Source organism: Netta rufina, assembly GCF_964035555.1.
Source record: "Netta rufina genome assembly, chromosome: 25".
Lineage (NCBI taxonomy): Eukaryota > Metazoa > Chordata > Aves > Anseriformes > Anatidae > Netta > Netta rufina.
Window position 1 is genome coordinate 7,345,786 of NC_140149.1, and position 22,279 is coordinate 7,368,064.

The window sequence follows — 22,279 nt, forward strand, 5'->3', positions numbered from 1 at the left end:
CCGAAGCTGCAATTTTGGCATTCTTCCTAAAAAAAAATAACCCCCCAAATAAATGTCTAATGTGGAGAACAGAATTCAGCCACAAAGAGCTCAAGACACTTTGCATACTGAACAAATACAAGGTGAACAGAAATTATAACTTATTTATGAGGCTTTACATATTTCAAACTCGACTGAAAAGTATAAAAATAAATTGTGGACTTTGTTCATTAAGGACCATCTGTACCAAGTAGTCAAGCAGTACAGTGGTTATATCTAGTATACTAACCAAGGAAAGAACAGGGTCTTTTTTTCTTTCTTTTTTTTTTTTTTTTTTTCCTTTGCCTAAGACTAGTTGATTTTGAGCTCCTCAACGATGTTTTAACTGGTATTTGCAGTTTTGCTTATTTGAATAAGCAGGGTCAGCTAAGCCCTGGTTTGGTTGTGGGTTTAACCCTGTTTTTAAAATGTTTTACTTTTTAAAAGCAAGTGCACAACAAATAGAACCTTTCTAAAAATCTTTTTAAAAAAAAGAAAAAAAGAAAAAAAAAAGAAAAAGAGAGAACCCCCCCCCCCCGTTTATGCATTTTCTGTTTTGTTTTGTATTTTTTTAAAAAAAAGGCAACAGACACTAGAGGAATGAGATGTGTGTTGTGTTTCGTGTTTTAAATGCTTGGGTGAAGTTGTTCTGTCATTTTTTCATCTGTCGCTGATCATGCTTTGCTCTCATTTTCATTTGTTTGTGTGGCTTCATTTGGGACCGTCTTGACTTCTGCTGGAGGTGTCTTAGTTTCCGTTGCTTGCACTTCAGATTTGTCTTCTACTGGGGTTTTCCTGAGGAAGAAATCACCAAAATGGCAGTTTAGAGACAGAAAAATATTGACCATCTATGGTGAATTAGCGATAAGAATATGTTTCTGGAAACATTCAAACATAGCACCTTGACAGATGCAAAGATAAATAAAACCAAACTCACCTCCCAGCCCCCCCCCCACTCCCCACCAGCATTTAGCTCTAGGATTTCCCTCCTGAGTTAACACACAAGCAGGATCTGGCCTTAGGCTGCAGCACAAGCACAAGGCGTGCTGCAGTGTGAAATGCCGCAGGAATGAACAGGAAACCTTCACACAATTGCAAAATAATTGGATTTTTACCATCGCTAATTACGTCACCCAAATGTCCTGTTGGAACAGACTGCCCCTCGAGCAGCAAATCTCTTTTTCTGCAGGAGCTCATTCTCAGAATTTCACAGGATGCAGAAGGAAAGGAAACACAAGTGGATTCTGTCAGATGCCTTTTTGCAAGCATACGGAAGGTCAAGAGCTTCACAGGCTGCAGTTCAGATTCATCAGCCTGCCCTTGGCTCTTGACTGAACAATGAGAGACACCTGCTTGTCCAACACTCCCTTCAGAGTCCGAAGCGCCACGTCTCTGTGGCACCCAGCAGGACAGGGCAGTAGCTTTTACCCGCAGGGAACTGAAGAGGTCTCTCTGTGCCCATCAAGCTGCCTGGCTCCCTCCAGCCCAAGGGCATCTGGGGAGGCACCAGACATCTCTCTGATTTAGGAGAGGACAGGAGCACAGCACGGGAGATACGGAGACCAGGGCCTTAGGATGAGTAAGAGTAAAACAGCAGGGGTTTTCACTCTGCTCTGCAAAAAAGCCTAACTCTTGGCTCTACGATGGCTGCCTGACTTCTCTTCTGGAAGTGTGAGCACCATGATAACCACAGTGTCAAAGCAAGATAACCCAGGCCCATACCTTATTTTGGATGAAATGCAAAGCTTTCAGAATGAGGCAATTTTCCTGGAGAGATGAGGGTGGAAGAAGTTCTAACCAAACCTGTCACTTAGGAAATGTGGTCCCTGTGGTTGCTGCAGCAGAGCTTAGAGGTATCCGTGCGAGCTGCAAACCCGGCTCAAGAGCAGCTGCTTAAATCCTGGCAGCAATCTGGCTGAGACAGTGTAGGGCCCCGTGTCACCAACACGCCTTCCCTTCCAAAAGCCCAAGATGTGGTGTGGACTCTGCCTTCTGGGAGCTTCTCCCAGACCAAACCTCAGCTGCCTGTTCAGGACTTTCTAGCTACAAAGCACTGCCCCTGCTCAGGCCGGAAAGAGGAGGTGCTCCTTCTATTTGATTCTGCCTTTGTCAGCATGTGGAGTCCATACAGGAAGCCCAAAGGAACAAGGAACTTCAGTGCTCGTGTCCTACAGAGAGGCTCATTCAATCAGCATTTTCCAAGCTTCTGCTCTAACGGCTCTGTCAGCACCACTGCCCAAAGTGGCTCACCAAGAGCGCTCTTGTCCACCATCTGCCTAACAGCTGAGGACCCTGGCCCCAGTTCATGCTGAGGACTTCAGGCTTTCACTCTCCAGTTACAGTGTTTCCTGCCAAACACCAGGTGCAGACTCATCTCAGCTGAGAAAAGTGCATGCTGGCCAGAGGGAGTAAGGCTCCGAAGGACTTGTATGGCTGTCCTGCCTTGGGGCATGCTGGTGCTCTCTGAATGAGCCAGCTGGGTAAAAAGGTGACCAAGAATGGTGGATGGAGACTCATTTCTGATGAACCAGGACAACAAAGACACCACCCAGTTCTCCTGACCCAGCTGTGAGTGCTCCCCTTCTCTCAGACAGGATCACTTTGCCTTACCCCTCTGCCTTACCCTGTCCCTTCAAGCACCAACCCAGAGGTATCACAATTAAGTTTCACACAGCACCACCTTCTGCCCTGCCTTCCACTGATGTCAATTCTGAATGGTTCCACTGATCTGTTAGGAAATGGAATTTGGGTGGCTGCAGGAACTCACAGCCTCTGAGGACAGTGCTTCCTTTGCACCAAACCAAACTGTTTCCAATCTCTTTCACAAAAGAATAATCTATGATAGATAAAACTGCAGAAAAGTATAAAGAATCACACGTTTATGATAAATTCCTGGGTTTGTCTTTTCTCTGCTGCCCTGGCACAGCCTATTCCTGCTTTCCTCCTGGACCTTTAAAGCCAAGCCCTGCTTAGTTGGTGCACTGGTGAGTTAGTTTGCTATGGAAAGAATGAGATTAGTTCAGAGAACACCCAACAAGAACACAGCACAAGCACCAGTGTACAAGAGAGACAGCACACAACCAACAGAAGATTAAAGGCAGCCATACTCGGTCTTTGCAGGTGCAGCAGGTACAGAGCTGTCTGCAGTGGAAGAAGCGAGCTCGCGAGCTTGCCCGCTAGTCACACTGGCAGGAGTAGTAGTGCCAAGAGCTGCAAAAACATCCTTTGCAAGATCAATGTCTGGTGTCTTGAAGGTCCCTTCGTCCATTTTAAAGTCCTCATTCTGGGAAGGGTTTGTGGTGCTGCCTGAAGCAGCCTCGCTCTTCACATTGCTTGGGTTCTTGGTTGTCTCTGTTGGGCTCTTCACTGTGCTGGGCTGCACAGTTTCCTTCTCGGGGCTCTTGGTGCTTGAGACCTCCTGCTTGGGCTCTGATGGAGCTGAAGGGCTAGTGAGGTTTGCAGGGCTTGGGGCAGCTGCCTTGTTACCAGCTGCCGCTTTGGAGGTCTCGGCCACGTTAGCGACAGTGCTGGGGCTGAGCACCGCGCCTTGGTTGGACAGGACACTTGAAGACAAATTATTAGCAGCCGGAGTAGAGCTCGGGGTGTCGCTGAGATCGACAAGGGGGGCCACTTTGGGGGTAGAGGAGGGCGGTGGTGAAGAGACTGAGGCGGCTCCCCCTTTGGCTGGAGTAGCCTGGCCAGGCGACATGGAGTTGGAGTCGGGAATGGCCGCGGCTGGCATGGCAATACTGGAGGTCAGTGTGGTGGTCTCACTGGTGGGGCTGTTCTGGGCTGTGGCAAAAGTTTCAGTGATAGTGTCAGAGTTAGTGGTGCCCGTAGTTACAGAAGGCAGCATGTCCTCAACGGTAGCTGCGGTATCGGCGGTGTGCCTGTGAAGAGGACAGGAGTAGAAGAGAAATAGAGACAATGAAGCCCATAAACGACAGCAAGGGGAAGGGAAGCAGAGCGTAAGCATGAGGAGGCAGGTGGGTGGCACGGCAGCAGCAGCAGCATGGCATGTGGTTACGACACAAACACAACATGGAGGCCGAGAAGGAGAAACTTGTCAGAGGTCAAATGTGCAAAGGGTAGCAAGGGCTGGCAGGGATGACTGAAGGACAACTAGGAAGAGAAGGAAGAGCAGAGAGGACACAACCTTCAGGAATGGCTTGTTCACGCAGATTTTGGTTCAAGTCTTAGTCAATGTAACCCCATCGACTTGCAGAGAATCTTCTCTTTTAGCTTAACTTCCCTCTCATCCTCTTACACCTAACCTTACAAGGAAGCTTTCTACAAATTCCCCAAGCTTGCAGCCCGGTGCCAGCTGTAACCATGCAACAATGTCCTGGCATAGGACCCCTGAATTCTCTCCCTTGTCTTGGCCATATCCATTTGCCAAGAAGTTTCAGATCTCCATCACACAGCATGGAATATTTTCTCATACACACACCTAATATATACACACACATAACTTTGGGACCATGTTTTCTGCCCTTCAGAGCAGATTTGTGTCTGCCTATTGTTCTAGATGGAATAAAGTCTGCTTCAGGACAACGTCTGACTAACTACACTGTAGCAGCCGTGCTATAGCACTGATTGGTGTGAGAAGTACACAGATGAGGCTGGAAAACGCAAACAAGAACTCTTACTGCATGAGAAGGCAGTGTGCCTCCACCACAGGCTTACTAACTAAGAGAAAACCTTTGCAGAGGAAGCAAACTGAGCTAAAACCCTGGTAAGACAAGGCAAGAAAATCATGACAAGATAAATCCCAGCTATTCTACAGTGCATCACTTCTGCATTTCCGTACTTCTTGTGGACATGGCCTCCTTTCTCCTCTCACCTCACACAGACTTCCAGCAGAGCTGTAAGAACAGTGGGCCCCACTGCTAACCTAATCCAAGTTGGTGAGACAACGAAGGTGGAAGAATCTGACCACACCGCCACTGTGATGACTCTGCTGAAGAAACCCAACTTGTTCCATCAATCCCAAACCTGACCCAAACATTACCAAGCATTTCAGCAGCTTCCTACAGTGAACTGCTGCTTTTATTACTCCAGAAGTTGTGGACATGTACTTGGAGGGCACTAGAACCTCACCAATTTAGGAAACAGTTTAATGCAGGCAGTAGGCAACACTGAAACCTTATCGAAACTCTTAGCAGGGATTCACAGATTCAGGTCCTGAACAAAATCTGATATGACCAAAATTTGTAGGTAGTTTTCAGCCCTCCCAAGGAATAGTCAGACTTACCATGCCTCCACCAACATGCAGAGCACAGCTACTCTGCTGCTGTCAGTACAGCGGGCTGCTTTCACCACGGGGTGTTCACACACTCATTGGACATTGCTAGGGCTGAGCTCAGGCAGCATTCAGTGCCATCTCAGGTCTAACTTTTGCTCTGGATCCCTTACAACAAACCACGAAAGGTGCTGGATCTACACACTGGACTGGACCAGCAGAGACAAGCCTTTCGAGCAGTGCTGCTTTATTCCCCTTCCAGTGCTGGAACTAGGAGTCGATTGGGAAAAAGAGGAAGTGTTTTCTCACCAATATGTCGGGAATCAAGTATGAAGATTTTACCTGTCTTCCTCTCTTCCTGCCCTGAATCGTGTGCATTAGAGATCAGGGATTAAGGCAACTAAGGGCACTGGACTGACACTGTGCTAAGATGGACTGTTATCAACATACTCTGGCTCTGTCAGTGGGGTGGTCTCGTTGGGCTCTGTGTGTTTTCCCCCGTCATGGTTGGGGGTCCGCTCCTCTTCAGTCCGCACTTCCACGATAGGCTCCTTGGACTCATCTTTCCTGTAACGAGGGAATTACATAAAAATGTTTCCCATCAACATTAGGGATCCTCCTGCAAAGACATACTTGAAATACCAATGGTGACTGACAGAAACAGGCTGGCTTGGTCAGCAGATCATTTCTTTTTGTCACCCCTCCTTCCAATTATTAGCTACAGTACAGAAGACCACTATGATGTCCAGCATATGGGTCAGCCACTTGATAGCTACTCAAAGGAATGGGAGAAAAACTGAGAAAGAATCCTTTCCTGAACATAAAAAGCAGAAACAGCACAGCCCCAATTATTTTCAGTACCCTCCCAAAAGACATGGGAAAGCCAGAACTCCCTGAAACACGGGAGTTTTTTTCTAGAGTTGCTGCTGCGACACATTGCTCAACAGAAGGAGTGAGAGAAGTGATAACAGTACTCACGAAAAGGCGGCTTTGCCCTCCTCCATGTCTTTGCCCTTGGCTCCTGGTCCAGATTTGCCACATAAGTTGACAGCAATGCACATCAGCAGGCCACATTTGTTCAGGAAGTAGCAGGTGACATCCACAGCCACCAGGAGCAGCACAAAGATAACAATGAGGATGCCTACAATGGCAGCAGTGCCGAGGCCTGATGTAGGGCTAGTGCTGGCTTTAGAGACCAAAAGAGAAAAAAAGAAGGCATCATAGTTAGAAAAAGGTGACTTGGGGCTAGCTATGGCTCAGATTTGGCAATACTTAGGTTGCAAGCATGGGAAGTCAGGCAGAACAAGGAGCAGTGTCATAGCTGGAAGCGAAGCCTGGGCTCTGGAGCATGACGTGCACTGGTGGGACACAGAAAGTTGTGAAACACCAGTGAGGCCTGAAGGTCAACTAGCCCCTTTCATGGCATAAATGAACCCGGTGCAACCAGCTATGCAGCGCACAAGCTTCGTTTTCACAGGGGTCGTGCAAAGCTGCTGCCTGTCTCCCCACGTGTTTTTGTTCCCAAGCAAGCACCTGTGTGAACAGGGACTCGTGAGCTCTGCCGCCTGAGATCAACTTTCACCAGCATGAAGGAGGCAAAGAGCGGCCCCTGGCAGGGACAGATCAGCATCTCTCAGGGTTCAGGGATGGGAACAAGGCATGCAGCAAAGCTGGGACTCACTCCAGGAAATAAATGACATTGCTGGAGGAACCAGGCTCGCCAAGATTCTCCCTTCTGCTTGCCTTGCTCTAACAATTACAGGCTGGGAAAGTCTGCTATCTTATTCAGTGGGGTGCTTGAAACAACCTGGTGGTGGTAGATCACCCTGACAAGAACTAGTGGCTCCCTGAGGAAAGCTCCAGGTTAAACCCCGGATCCATCATCCACTTCCCCTGCCCCCGTGAGAGGCACATGCTTGCCTCCGAGCACAGAGGGCCCGGTGCCAGCAGGCTCCTCAGCAGGTCGGTCGTGAGAGTACGATTTGTACCACTGAAACCTGAAGCAATTCTTTAAGGCAGCAGCCAGGCAGTAAGCAGCAAAAGCCACATGCAAGATGTGCATGTTCACATGCGCTGCAGTAGAGAATTTGGCCCAAACTCATGCCGCTAGCCGAAACTTACAATCATCGACGATTTCGGTATTTGAATACAAAGGTGAGACACTTGTACAAGGCAAACCTCCACATTTACTACAGCCAAGGCAATTCTGCAAGGCTGCAGGAGCGAGCCCTCTAGAGTCAGGCCAGGAAGCACCACCCGGGCACGGTGCTGTGCAGGCCAAGCAGCGCTAACACTGCCGGTGGTGCGGCCTGGTTGCAGCTCCCCCGACCAGCATTAAAGAAAGGACACTCGAGGAGCTGTTTGGTTATTCAGTTCTCTCTAACCAGCTAAAACATGACCTGAAGAAGGTTAACAGAGGCCGGAGCATACCTGGCCCACAGGACTGCTATCCTAGCAAGAACTGAGCCCTTCCTGAAGGAAACTCTCCATACTCTATGAATTGGTTGTGGTTCACAGTCTGCCAATACCCTCCTTTGCTCAGTGATATTCCAACGTGTACCTAAAGGAGGAGCTGTTCCTGAGCCAAAAATCTAAAACCCCGCATCAAATCTCACCCCCCAACATGCCTCAGGACTTACAGACACTGTTATCTGCCGTATCACAGGCAGCTTCAAATAGCTGGGTGATGTTACCTGCGGTCAGGCTCTGCACGAGGCATGGCCTCAGGTTCTGTTGGTCTCTACAGGAGGGGGAGGTGACTTCTACTGTGCATTTGACTTGTTTTTTGTGTAGTCCTACTGTATTACCTCCACTCCTGATAGGACGTGACAGCATAAATGACTGGATATGGATCAGGGTATCGGCAACAGGCTAAAGGAGGAGGCACACCCCTTCCTCCAGTAAGACCCAGCTTTCCAGAAGTGAATCAGAAATGAGAGAGAGAAGTCACAAGCTGCTGTGTCTAGTCCACAGACTGCTGAGCCAACCAGGGAATGCTCCACCAGTATTTTGGCTTAGGTACAACCAGCAGCCCAAGCAACCTTCTAGGGAAGCAAATGGCAAAGGCAGGCAAGTTGTCACTCTGTTGACACTGTCCTGGTCACAGCAGCTGCCTGTGTCAAAACCCAACCTCCACCACATTTCCTCAGCTGTGGGACTGAAAAAACTCCTCTGCCTTTTCCAGTAGACAAAATGTCAGCAGCTGAGAGGTGCTGAAGGATGCCTGGATAACACACAGGGTTGCCCATGTAGTACTAACCTTCAGACAAGTGTTTTTGACTTCCTGCAGTGAGCAAAGGCCTGTGCATGTCACAGAGCTTATCCCTGATGTTTGTGGAGACAGCTGACCAGGATCAGCACATTCATCACTGTCCTTGGAACCTGTTATTTTTCTTTCAATTAAGACGTGATTCTCTTCATTTCCCATGCATTTTTACCACTGGATGCCACAATCCCCAACCACTTGGAATCTCTTCTTTGCTGAAGAGCCCTGCAAAGCATCCCTTGACCTGTGAGGCTAAGTGATGTTGACTTTGGTACGTGGAGAGATTATTTCCAGGGCTCTCAGAAAGAGGGTCATTCCTTTTGCTGCTCTTTTATTCCTTAAAATCAGGAGGTGGAATGTCCTTAGCATGAGGTAGGTAAGTGTTGTTTCACTTTGTAACACTGAGAAAACCAGACTCCAAGAGGAAAGTTGTTTTATTTATTTATTTATTTATTTTAGTATATCTAGAAGTCCCTCTGAGGCACCCAGCGCTGACACTTCCATCACAAGTCCTTTCAATGCTTGGCAAAATGTCTGTGCCACTGAGCAGCCCCTGCCAGCACCTTGCAGGGAGCTGCATAACTAAATGAATGAATGAACCTGTGATACATGCAGGAAGTGAGGGGGACATACATTTGGTCTTCTAATGTATTCAGTATTCTTTCATGGATTATTCAATAGTTAACACAATCCTGTTCTCAGCAGCTCCTGGAGGAAAAACTAAGGATGTGTCAAACTTCTCATCTATAACATCTTTCTGGGAATGAGTTCTGTGTCATGCTACTAAAGATGCATAAGGGAAAGCATCACCCCTGGGCTACACAGTCATACTTTCTCACTGCACCTCCTAGGTATACCTCATCCCAGGCCATCACTGCTGGAGGGACACGGAGCGAATCTTCTCATGGGACAGAGACCCTCTTCTGGGGAATTCCATTCAAACAAGATTCCTACTCTTGGCTTCCATTCTGCACCTGCTTTTTAAGGCCTATCGGTATCAACTACAAGTTTCTTAGGTCAGGAACTTTCTGTGGCATAAATCACATCGACAGCCTTATTGCTACTCTGCCCAGATGGTATTGCTCACTGCACATGACCTACTGGACCGGTGAGGACTGAAAACCCAAGCCAGGGCAACCAGCCTTAGTCTCTGGATCACAGCCACCACGTCTGCTTCCTCAGCAGGCAGTGCAGTATTTTTTTTTTTTTTCAAGTGATTTAGGTTTTACACATCATATGGGAGTTGGGCAAACTGCTTTATGTTAACAGGATGGAACTGACTTCTGCCTCAGACAGGAGTCAGAGTTTGCTGTGCCATGGGAGATCAAAAGGTTGAGGCATTCCCAAGGAAAGGCGGGCTGGCCTCTTACCAGTTCATTTCTGGCAATACCCAGCACATACGTAAGCAGGGACACAAAGAGCTAGAGATGGAAGTACAACTCTCTGGGGCACCAGTATGAGTAATGGGGAAAAACTCAGGAGTATCAATAGTTGCTGTTCACTACCAATGCTGAGGAATAAGGTTAGTCAGGGAAATTAAAAAAATAAATAAATAAATACATGAGTGACTTAAGAAACTCAGCCAATGTAACTTAACAAAAGAAATGTGCAGGAATGAACTAGGCGAGAGTAGCCCTGAAAATACCTACATGCAGCAGAACGGCACATACATTAAGGCACTTTATTTGAGAAAAGATACAACAAATTTCAAAAGCTGGCAACAGAAGGTGGATGAGCTCAGGCTAGAAATAATGTATGAAATTTTTACAGAAATCCCCACGAGAGCAGAACGCCATGTCTTCCTCTACCAATACGGTTGCACATATCTGCTTTACTTACTAAACGGAGATGTTATGGAGATTATTAAGCACTACTGCAGAACAGGCTGTCTGAATACTCACCTTGCTATTTAGGATTAGTAAGAGAAAGCAAAAATGGATGAAAAATGGTTCCTGTTCCAGGTAACGCTTGCTGCTCCATGCACAATGACAATAGCAGGTTCTCCCATTTGTGTCTGCGTGTTTGTGCACAGAAATACTTGTGCATTTCTGTGAATCATGTTTGGGAAGCAGAGTATGGCGTCTCTGATAGCCCTTGGCAAGCATGAAGATCCGTAGCAGCAGCAGACTCTCTACTTTACAAAAAGGCAAGCAAAAAAAAACCTGCAACAAAACCAAAACCAACCCCCCTGCAAGCATCAGGCCCCACATAATGACTAATCTTGCTAATTGCAACATGTGCAATGGAGAAGTTGCCAGACTTGTACTCCAAGGCCCAGTGATGGCTCCATGATTTGATCTGCAGCCTCAATTTTGCTTTTCTCTAGCTTCCACTAGCTTCCTCGAGAGGCATTGAAAACACTTGCAAAGGGAAGGTGAACAAAAACCACCAGGTTTACAAACTGAAAGCCTGGAAACTGCTGCAGGTATCGGAGCTTTTATGGAACTAGATAACCTGCAAGGCTTTTCCCACACCAAAGGTTACATGTAATTGAGAAAACATGCTGCTGTGAAGAACAACAGATACAGATGTTCAAGCCTAGCATCAGTTCTGTGTTATGCCACTGATTTTCTTTGTGACTCTAAGCATCCATGAAAAAGCAAAGCTTCAGACACTGCGTACTAGATACAACTGCCAGAGGTCTGCTGAAAACAATATAACCAACAGTTTGTATCGAAGACAAGCCCTGCTGTCTTTCCTTCTGGGGGACTGTCTTTCCTGCTGGGGGACTGGCTAGCTCCACAGGTTTGGAACCCACTGCGTAAGGTCATAAAAAACACCGAGCACTTCTGTTTTCCAAGATTCGATTCCTTCTATCATAGCTACAAATAACCCTTTTGTCTCTAAACATCCAGAGGAGAGCCCTGAATCGGGAGACATCTCCCTCCTTTCTTCTCCAAATCGTATCTATCCTGCTCTGACCCTCTGGCCCAAGGGATCAAGAATAGCTGCAAGAGGAAAGGCAGCCAGGCTGCGTACAGGGATTGGGAGAATAAGGGCAGATCTGCAGAGGAATGGCCTTGTTTTTGCTCTATTCTCAGGTTTTGTATTTCAGACAATGAAACTGGGCCAAGTTAATTTCCTGCAATTGACTTGGGCCCAGAACTGTTTCTTTTCTCGGCTGCAAAGAAAACCTTGTGATTTTCATTAACTTTCAAATCTCCTCCGCTAGTTCTGGTCTCATAAATTCTAATGCACGACACAAATTGACATTTCAAATCTTTCACAGACTAGCAGTAAGAGTAATGTAAGAATCCTTACAGACCTCATGTTGTTGGTGCTAACCTACTTTGTCTGTGTGCATTTTGTAAAGGAATTTTGCTGTTGCTATAAAATGCAGGAAGCACGGAGCATATTACTCAGCTTCAGGGATCGGCACATTTGATTAAATTCCACTGATCTACAAATATTTTAAGAACCATTCATTCCACCCTACAGCTAAAATGATTTAGTATTTAATCAAATTAACATTTAGACTCTTGATATCTCTAAATAGTTTGCAGGAGCCCAGAACAATGAAGTATACAATAAAAAAGCATCTCTGTACAAAAATGCACCTCTGTAAAAATGTAGAAACTTAACTAAGTGGGAGTACAGGTGCTGGAGTCCCATGGGCCAAATAAGATCCTGCAAAGCTCTGCAGTTCATCACACACACGGAAGCACTCTTCTAAAGCCTTCCTGTAGGTTTGAGTTATTCCACAGAACATTTACTTGCAAAACTGTATGTGTGCAGAAAATCCAAATGCTTAAACCTCTTCTGGGTCCAGATCTGAATCTCTGTCTCATCTCCAAGTCCACAAAAATAGCATAGGCTTTTCCGCAAGCTTTTTAATACTTTGTTCACATCAAGAACAAGACCTGGAATCTCGTCCAGTTCTGACTGTCAGACTTCTCAAGGATCTAACACGTTACAACCCACATAAACAAGTGGTGAAAATACCTCTTATGCTCCTTATTCTTGCAAACACAGGGATGGGAGCCCTTTCTGTATATTTTCTGTATAAATTGTATTTTCAGCTGAGTAGGGGATTCATTTCCAATAATTTGAGCCATGTTAATGATCTGGGCTTTGCTTAGTAACTACAGGGAGCAGCCCATGGGAAGGTAACGCATCTCCTAAGTCTTGAATAGGAAGAATGGCTTCTGGAGGTGCTGCTCTCTCTTCGCCCAACGGTTATGAACAGTACAAGTTTGGGCAAGATCGTTTTAATACTCTGAGTTGGATGCTTACCCTCACCTAGTAGCCTGTCTGTGGATAAAGAGAAATCCACAGGACAGGCTGGCATCAGATCTACAGATGAGCTTAATAAGTTCAGCTAGGTGGAAGTTCACATGAGTCGTTAGAATTACGATTACTTGAGCTGTACTTCAGTAACACTAAGGTGTAAACTCAAGAGATCAAACAAGTCTGCTACACTCTAGAATACCGAAGGCAAGAATGCGTTGCATTTTTGTGTGTATGGGTTTTTTTGTTTGTTTTGTTTTGTTTTTTTTAAATAAGAACTCCACATGCTTTTGTGAGCAATGCCTGCAAAAAAGTTTTCATTTATAATTTAGACAGACAAGAAGTTCACAAATTGTCATGAACAAGGTCTGAATAAACACAGCGGAGTCTTATGTGCAGAGCATAAAATGCATAGTTAGACAAGACTGATGGCGGGGTTTGTTCTCTGTCCCTCTTAGCACTTTGTTAGAAAGATTAATGCCAGTCTGGACAACTGATAGAATTTGAGACGTTCTATACAGACAGCTCAATACCTCCATCAACAATTCATTCTTTTCAACCCCAGGCCCACGTACAGAGAAAGAGACCTAGATGGAGAGAAAGCCCTTTTAAAAGAGCAACACATCCAAATGGATTTCCCATCACAGAAGACAATTCATGAGGGGCACAGGGTTTTGATGTTTTGTTGGTGTTGTTCTTTTTGAATAAAAACAGCAAAAAAGAAAAAGTCACCTGAAATTTGTTCAACAAAATGCAATACACAGAACTCGGTAACAAAGCTGCATATTTACACCATGGATTAATCCTGTCTGATAGTGTCACATGCACAGTTAACTGTGAATATGATTAAGGATCAGTAATAATAATCATTTAGATCATCAGGTCACTTGATCCAAGCTAATCCTTCCTGTTAAAATGGTGAAGAAAAAAAAAAAAAGGATCTCTCTGTGAAGTTGGTAATACAGTAAGTGGAGGACCAGAAGACATTAGACAAGCATCCATTGCAAACTTGTATGTTTTTGGGCTGTATTACGCCCCAGAGATCCGCTATGGGTCAGGAGATATTTCACTGCTCACAAGGGGCCAGTGAAGTCCCAAGGACTGAACCACACAAAAAGGGAAAGAAAGAAATGTCTTCAGTGCAATTCCCACGAGATGTTTATATTCAGGCCACCGCGTCAGGAAAACTTTCCGACAGCCATCAATTTGAACCCACATGCAGAAGCCCGCAGAGAAATACGGGCCAGCAATAGGATTCCCTCTGGCAAGTTTTCTTCCCTTTTTCTGTCTGCCAGGTTACATTTGTGGGTGAGGCTTTAAAGAAGTTTTGCACAACACAGTGGTGATCAGCACCAGATGTGTGGACAGATCAGTAAAGACCAGTTTGCATGGGGGTTTTTTGTTTGTTTTTAAAAGGCTTTCAATATTGTACCTTCTTATGAGAAAAAAAAAGCAAGCAAACAAAAATATCTTCCTTTACATCCATTAAAAAGGACAAATTCATTACAAGTAACAAAAGATTGTTAAAACACTTGGCTTAGACCATTTTTCCTCATTACAAAATTATTAACTCTTTCAAATTAAAGATTCTTGTTTCCTCCTGAACTGACAGGATCCTCTGAAACAAAGTTATCTGCTTTCACACCTTGGCAGGACCCAGGCCTTTTCAAGCAAATATTGCTTTATTTTAAGTTTCTAACAGAGCAAAAGCAGAGTCACTGCAGAAAGAAGCAATGAAACAAAGGGAGACGACGTTGATGGACTTCCCAAGGTCGCTGCAGGTGCCAGACAATGGTTCCCAGGAGGGGAAAATATGGTTGTTTAAAAAGCAAATTTGGTGCATGTGGCAAGCGTGGATGTGTCCCGTGAGATCCAAGGTGACATGTATGACGACAGACATAGGAAAGGAATAAGGGGGAGAGGGGGGAGGGAAGAAAGGACGAGGAAGAAAGAAAGAAAGAAAGAAAGAGAGAAAAATAGATAAAAAAAATTAGGTCATAAATATAGAAAACATAAGAATCAAAGGTTTATTTAATTTAGTAAATTAAAATGGCTAAAGGTTAGAGGATAGCATTAGCACATTCACACCGACAAAAGGGTCAGGTTCAGAAGCTCAGCAATGTCCAAAGCCGCAGAGCAGCGTCCAGGTCAGGGCTTATGGGGTTAGCAAGCAAATGAGATTAAAAATGATGGAACAGAAGGCTCAGTGATCAACACAAGAAAATGGCTGGCTGGTATTTGAAAGGACAACACTGCCTTTTACAAATAAAGAAAACAAAAGCTTTTGTGGAGCAGACCATCCACCTGCCTGTCCAAGTTCTTCCCCCAAAGCCCGCTGTACCAAGAATTTGGATAACAGATCCAGGTGAGCACAGCCTCAGAGGCAAGATGGACTCAAGAATACAGGGCTGACTTCCATTCAGCCTTCTAGTTGCCTGCAAACTACTGTAATGCAATTATTATTCCTTTCAGCAATACTCTTATCCTTCCAGCCGCTTTAGGAACGCTGTGAAAATTCTACAGATGATGGTCCTACAAAGGACTCTACTCAATAAACATACATTTAGTCTGCATGAAATATCTGCCTCTTACTGTCACGCACAGCAATGCTATTTTAAAGGTCTTGGCCCTGGCTTTGCTTATCTAGCTCTTTTGGAAATCAAAACACAAGCTAAACTCTATGAAAATAAGAGATGCTAAAGCACAGTAGTAGGTAGAGCTTCTTCCCTAGTGCAACTGGGCACAGCTGCCTTCATTTGCGGAGAGACCATGTCAGAAAAAAACACCCTGCCCTCCCCAAGTATTGTGCCAAACATGACTAGTTTGGAGAACAGCTCGGAACCAAAGGATCTGGAAATACCTTGAAAGGCCTAATGTAAGCCAAAGTTCTGTACAGAATGAAGACAAAAAAGCTAGAGAAACCCAGTCAGCAATCCAGCACAGGCAGCAGTACCCACATCACTGCACAGTGCTCTACTTGATCCTGAACCGAGGCACATTCTTCCTACATATCAACTGCGTCCATCTGCTGGGTCAACCCTGCAGCAAGATGCAGTCTGAGAACAACTGCTTGTCAACGTGCTTCCAACATTTCCAAGCGCGACACTGGAAACAGCAAACTCAAATCCTGATTCCTCCTGTGCTTCACATCGTAATTCCAGAGAGGCCAAAGAAATTACACCCATGAAAACAAAATGGATACTAAAAAAATTCCCATCCTTTTAAGGAGTCCTTGCCCATGTTTCTGCTGCATTTAAAGGGCTCAGTGACAACTGTGCTCATTGTTCCTCACATTGCACAGACTACAGCATGAACTGTATATTGCAAAGGAAACAGAGTTCTCCCAGATTGCTATTACACCTGCACATATCATCCCAGCTGTCCCAGGTACCTCTTGGCATCCCACTGGAGCATATAACAAAGTCTAAGAGAAAATACCAGCACCAGAAAGCATCACTGGCTGCACCCAAGGAGTGTGGAAGAACAAAAATGTTTATCAGTGCTTGTAACTTTTCCCTGAGGAGATACACAAGAGTGTAAAGGAACCATCTATTCGCTGTTCCAGCCTACTGCATGTGACTGTTCTGGTCTGAAAAACCACTGAAGCACACTTTGCCAAATATTCCCCACCTTCCCCTGCCACATTAGTCACAGTTGTCCTTCAAATATGTGAGTAGTAAGTAGTAGTGCTGCTGAAAATGAGAATCAGAGGGTAAGTTGCTTAATGAGTTACTGAGTATTCTTCCAACACACGTCTCAGTCCCTTTTGCCCCGTTTCCCTCTCTCTCCCTACCCTTATCTTCCCTGCCACAAACATTTTTGAGCCCCAACCACCCAGCTCACTCCTTTTTATGTCCAACAACACTATCTGACTTAATCCAGTGGAGTTTCGGCATGCAACTGCACGAGCTCTCAGCTGTTTACTTCTGACAGGACAGGAATAGGGGCATATTTAGGACTAAAGTCTCAGTGCAAGGTGAACACTGATTAAAACTTTTTGATTGTTCTACGAAAAACACGAGACTGAGTTAAGACTCTAGAGGACAGAGTGAAATCAAATCACTCCCTTCAGCACAGACTGTCAGCACCAATCCCGGCACGAATGTGCTTAAATTGGGCTGCGCAGGCAGGTGACTGATGCATCAGCTTCAGTCCAGCTGAAGTTCGTCCATCTGCCTTAAAGCAATCAGAACTTCAATTTACAGGTGGTCCAGTAATTTCATCCTTGAAGGTGTTTTTTTGTTTTGTTTTGTATTTTTAAATTGTACATTACTACACCTGCGCAGAAATAAATAAAAGAAGGATGAACTGGATGCACAAACGGGCAGTAAGCAAGCACAAAGCAGGTTTGGAAGGGAAATCTGTATTGTGAAAAGCATTGCGTCAGAGAGCTCTTCTGCTTCAGCTTGAGCTGGGGATCCTGTTTTCAGAAAGCATTTTCTGTCCACTGCTTTTCTCATCTGGTAATCCCGTTACCCTGATACAAAAAGCCAGCGTCCCCTGTGAACAGTTGGACAGGGTGGTTGTGCAGCAGTCCTGCCCGTGTACTGCTAGGGCTGTACATACTGTAACAGGGACTACAGTACAGGTATGTACGCGGCAAAAACTAAGCTTTGGATGGGTAACCAATTATGATAATGGCTTTAAGCAAGCAAGTTGTCAGGGTTACTCAGGCACATTAAAAGATGCAGCACTGTTGCATTAATTGGAAGCAGAAAACAATGGTAAAGCTTATGACCGCCGTACCTGGGATGACAGTGGGCTGAGCAGACGTTCGGAAGGCGTAGTGAGCTGGTTTGGACTTCCCTTGCTGGTTTTCAGCTATCACATAAACCTCGTACTCTGCATTCCAGTCCAGAGACTTCAGCATGACGTGGTCGCTGCCAGAAGGAAGTCTGATCTCTGGTTTCCATTCTGAGGAGTGCTTCTGCAGAACAGCAACAAGGCAGGCAGAGATGCAAAACATACAGCACAATGTTAGTAGCCAGCTTTGTGAACAAGGTAACAGCTAACAAACAAATGGAAAAGTGGGGAGGCTTCTACAGAAGGCACATGCTTCTCAGGTAATTCAGAGGTGCAAAACGACATTTGCTGATGGCTCCAAGTGGACAGGACAAGAGATACTGAAGCAGTCTCTTTCCTGCTCAGAAACCTGCTTTCTGCAGTATCACCATGGCTGAATCTGTCAGTTCTCCCTCTCGTCTTTGTCACATCGTAAGACTTCCATTTCAGAGGAGAAAAGCTGCAACTTCTGTACACCTCTGCTCCGCAAAGCGCTTCAAGCATGTTCTTACACGTCTTTGAGTATCAAATTTTTATCATCTGCAGGAAAGACTGACCTCTTACCAGGGGCTGGCCCAGCTTATCATGACCCTTCTACTCTGCACTGTTTAAGAAAAATTTTAAAAGGAGCATATGAAACTATCAACTTTGTTGATTTGTACTCCAAATTTTCAGGGAATCCAGATGTCCACTTTGCTTGCGCTTATTTGAAAAAGCTATTTCCATGGTAGTCATAGGTAGTTTTGGGGCAAGTGGAGGGGACTAACAAGCTGCTTCACCTCTGCTGGAATTTACGGTTCTGTGACATTAAGTAATCCTTGTGATACTCTCCATTCTAAGAAGCTCTTGGTAACCCAAAAAGCACAAAATGATGGTTGTAAAGAACCACATTGTGGGTCAATTACGAATGAGATCTGATTTCGTTAGCCCTAAAGGGAAGTTGCTTCCAATAGCTTCTCTTACTTTATTATTTGGGTCTAAACTGATGATGCTGAATGTTTTATTCCATGATCTGGAGAAAAATTTGTTATTGAAGCATCTGTTACTCAATAATATGTGGCAGTTTTAATGACCAATTGAAAGCTGTGGTTAGATACACATCTGAATGTGGGCAATGCTCTACACTATGAGCCTCTGGTCTCATTCCAGTTGCTGCTGGCAATCCTGTCTCAGAAATATATGTAATGGAAAAAAACCCTAAGTGTATGTAATTATCATATGCTGACAATTCTATAGAAGATAGAATGGAGAAATAATCTTTTATAATTGAAGTGAAAGCAAAGAAAATGAGACAAAATATTTTAAGTTGCTCCTGTGCATATCATGTCTCATATCCTGCCCACTTCCACTACACCTGCTCAGCACGTACTTCTGTATTGGACTACCTGCAAGATCTTAGCTTCAGGGTTGTCTGCCAAGGTATCTGCTTACATTGTAAAGCCTGAGCACTGAACAGGCTACATATAAATCAGGCTTGAGTATCAGTCATACTTACGGCTTTATATTTGATCAGGTAATGTCTAATCGGGGAGCCACCATCATCCTGCTTGATAACATTCACTTTAATGGAGTTTCCGTCTTCTCCCATCTGACCTTCCAGTTTGGGTGCACTGGGTTCCCCTGAAACAATGGTGGATTTACATTTGTGAAAAATTCATTAGGAAAAGAGCACTCAAAAATCAGAAAAACACTTCACTGCACTAAGCTGCCAGGGTGTTGGCCTTACCCTGGCTCAGCCACATAGGATGCTGCTTGTCTAGAGACACAAATATTCAGACTCAAGTACTTCTTGAATTTGGTAGTTTGTTTCCACTGATGCACTTTACCGTTTCTGTGTGTGCCTAAATCGAGTCAGAGGCTAAGTGAAAAAGGCAGGATCATTCTGCAAGGATACCCTGGAACAAACCCCAGTTTTTCACTTTTTCTGTTCAAAAACGCTTGTGTGAAACAACCTGGAAAAATCAAGTTAGAGAATGTGGCAAACAGGCAGCATGGAAAAAGGAAGCACCGCAGCTGTCATACAGACCTGTGTTTGTACTTAGAATACTGTTGAGATTTTACAGTCCCTGGACCAGAGGCTCACTGTTTGTGGCCGCTTAAGCGGGTGTGAAAAAGTGGTACTGCATTGCAACAGTTTCTGTTTTCAGTCTGTTTGCACTGGTGCATCTAATTGCAATAATGAACACAGGCTGGAGAGAACTAGAATCCTTTCGCTCTTCTGTATGTTTTTAAAAAAGAAAAAAGCCATCGCTTCCCAATCTGTATCCCTGACATCAGCAGAAAAAAGTGAAATTTCATTCTCCTCTTCAGGGCATGGTGATTTACAACACCCTTTCACACCCATGTCTCTAACAAGTGCCCTTCCCTAGCCAGTTTCTCCCTAACTGTCACAAGCAACCTGAAGAGGATGGTTTCTCTCTCCCGCATGCAATCATCCTGTATCACCTCTATCAAAAGTAAAATCCACAGGTTGATTGTATATTCACAACATCCCACTTCAGAAATACCGCAGCAGACTGATAAAGAGGCATTCTTCCTCCTTCCGTTTTCTTACTACCCCAGGGATCAATTGTTTCTCAAGTGCTCTGATAGCCCGTGAACTCACTGTGCCAGAGACATTACTACCTGCTTATTTGTTTTTATGGAAAAAGAAACCAAGCAACCAAACAACCCAACGACACAAGCATCAAATTAGCAGAAGTACTTAAATGATAAAAGAGCCTAAGAGCCTTGGTCTCCTTTTAAAAATAACAGGGACCACTGGAGAGCTCAGCTCCTGCTAACTTTGTCATTGCCTGGATGCTGGCTTTGCTCCATTTTATGCAAGATAGAGTCAAAGGCTCCTCTACACCAGTGCTCATCTCAGAATGGACTTGGAGCTATTATTTCTACAGCTCTGAAATGTCCCAGGAGCTTAAACGCTACTGAAAGTCTGTAAGATTTGAGAAAAATTATCATAAATCTTGCTGAAGCTTGCCAGGTTGTTTTATAGTACTTACTGCCTTCTTTACTATCGGCTCTGTGCTGTAGTCTCAGTGTTTCACTCATGAATTCTGGGCTTAAAAGCTGTTTAGGAACTTCTGACCATTTCGGCTGTTATTCCCTAAAGGCTAATCTACCCAATTTCTTTATGGGTAATTTGAGCAAAAGCAACACTGCAATTATTTGCAAATTAAAGCTTACAAATCAGCTGCAGTTGGCACTTCCAACAAACTCCTGAAATTAATTGTGCTACATTGGCTGGTCTCATTACAGGCTCCTAATTCTTACCAGTATTTTATACATCTATTAAAGTGGCTGGGCGTTAAAGAGCAAAAAACCTCCTACACCTCCATTCAGCCACAGTCCGTACAGATCTGCTAATGCTGAGCACAGACTTCACCATTCTAGCTTCAAGTGGCTATGGTTCTGCTAAAGCACTCTTGTTTTACTCGTAGTGCTGCTTGGGATTTGGACAAGAGGCTTTCTTAAAGACATGCTGACATGTGCCCCAAAGTGTGGTGAAATGCACAACTAAAACACGCCCAATTCTGAATGTATCCCCCAAGGAGAACAAGACCAAATACTTTGTAACGTTTGCGACTTAGGAGCCTGAACAAATGGGAACAAAACCAGGACTCTGAAATAACATTTGTGACCTTTGAGTTCAGCCCATTGCCTGAAACAAAACTTTTAAAATTTAGTTCTGCTGTATTATACTAAAAGTGGAAATAAATAGTAAGTCAGCAGTTGTATTAACTTTGGCAGGCAACAACAGCTACGCAAACTTACAGGAGCTTCTGTATTTCAGCCCAAAAACCATTCTCAACTCTAAATCTCTTTTGTCTGGATTTGTATTCAGCTCTTAATGGAAAGCACATGCAGTTTTGACTGGCAAGAGCAAGGCTAATGTTCCAATAACTTTCAAAGTTCATCTTCAGAAGTAATTTGAAGCCTTCCACCTCCAAAGCAAGAAATCAAGGGGATTTTTTTTTTTTGGGTGAAATATCAATTCAAAAAACCCAAGACCTAGACTGAAACAGTAATTTTATATTAATTCCATTTCCTTGCAGGATAACACACCAACTGTTCCAAGAAGGTAATTACAATCCACAGTTCTTTCATGCAAAATGCATACATTTGTGTTTCACAGAGTCGTAGCTTTTCTTCAAGATGCAAAGATGGAATGCTCCTGTTTTCCATGCTCTATTTCTCTTTTCAAAATCCTCTCTTCTGCCTACATCCCCATGACAAGGCTTCCACAGCAGGAGGAGGGGACACAAAAGCTCCGCATCCCAACACGTAGCAGGTCTCTCTGCGACTGTACGTTGAAAGCACAAACGCAGTGCTCTCAAGGTAAGTGTGGAGCTGCCGCTGCATGGACCTCTTGTGCAGTTTGAAGCAGACCAAGTTCTCTTCCTGTGTGCCCTATTTATCTTATGGGAGGTGCTACGTGCTCCTCTGGAGCTGTCTGGGTTCACACAGTACAGGGCCAACTCAGTCACGTCCTCAGGAAGGACATGAGAATTTCGTGATTAACCGATGAGCACATTTGCCGTCTACTGTATAGACAAAGGGATGGATTTTTGTCTCTGCTGCCAGCTTACTGAAGCTGTATATTTGAGAATCCCTTCCCAGCCCATGTTTTTCCTGGAGTTATGAATGCTGAAATCAGGGAATGTGTAACAGTGAAAGTTAAATGTGGATAGGTGAGTTCTTGGTGAGCAGAGGTACCTCACCCAGGCATACTGCAAATACCAGGTTAA

At 44.7% G+C, this 22,279-nt stretch overlaps 1 protein-coding gene across 4 annotated transcripts in view; it reads right to left on the minus strand.

Annotated features, from left to right (window-relative positions):
• Positions 1 to 692: 692 nt before the first annotated feature.
• The window catches only part of NCAM1 (neural cell adhesion molecule 1), a gene marked incomplete at both ends in the record, with an annotated part of 103,068 nt that continues 81,481 nt past the window's right edge, over positions 693 to 22,279 (minus strand). For 2 of the 4 annotated variants that reach the window (XM_084301397.1, XM_084301398.1), the window contains 5 exons: positions 693 to 813; positions 5,711 to 5,827; positions 6,239 to 6,446; positions 17,499 to 17,679; positions 19,030 to 19,154. In XM_084301397.1, coding sequence (XP_084157523.1) covers positions 693 to 813; positions 5,711 to 5,827; positions 6,239 to 6,446; positions 17,499 to 17,679; positions 19,030 to 19,154 — 752 coding nt within the window. Of the gene's footprint in view, positions 814 to 3,125; positions 3,909 to 5,710; positions 5,828 to 6,238; positions 6,447 to 14,377; positions 14,528 to 17,498; positions 17,680 to 19,029; positions 19,155 to 22,279 lie in introns of those variants that run through there. The other 2 variants (XM_084301396.1, XM_084301399.1) reach the window with 2 other exon arrangements.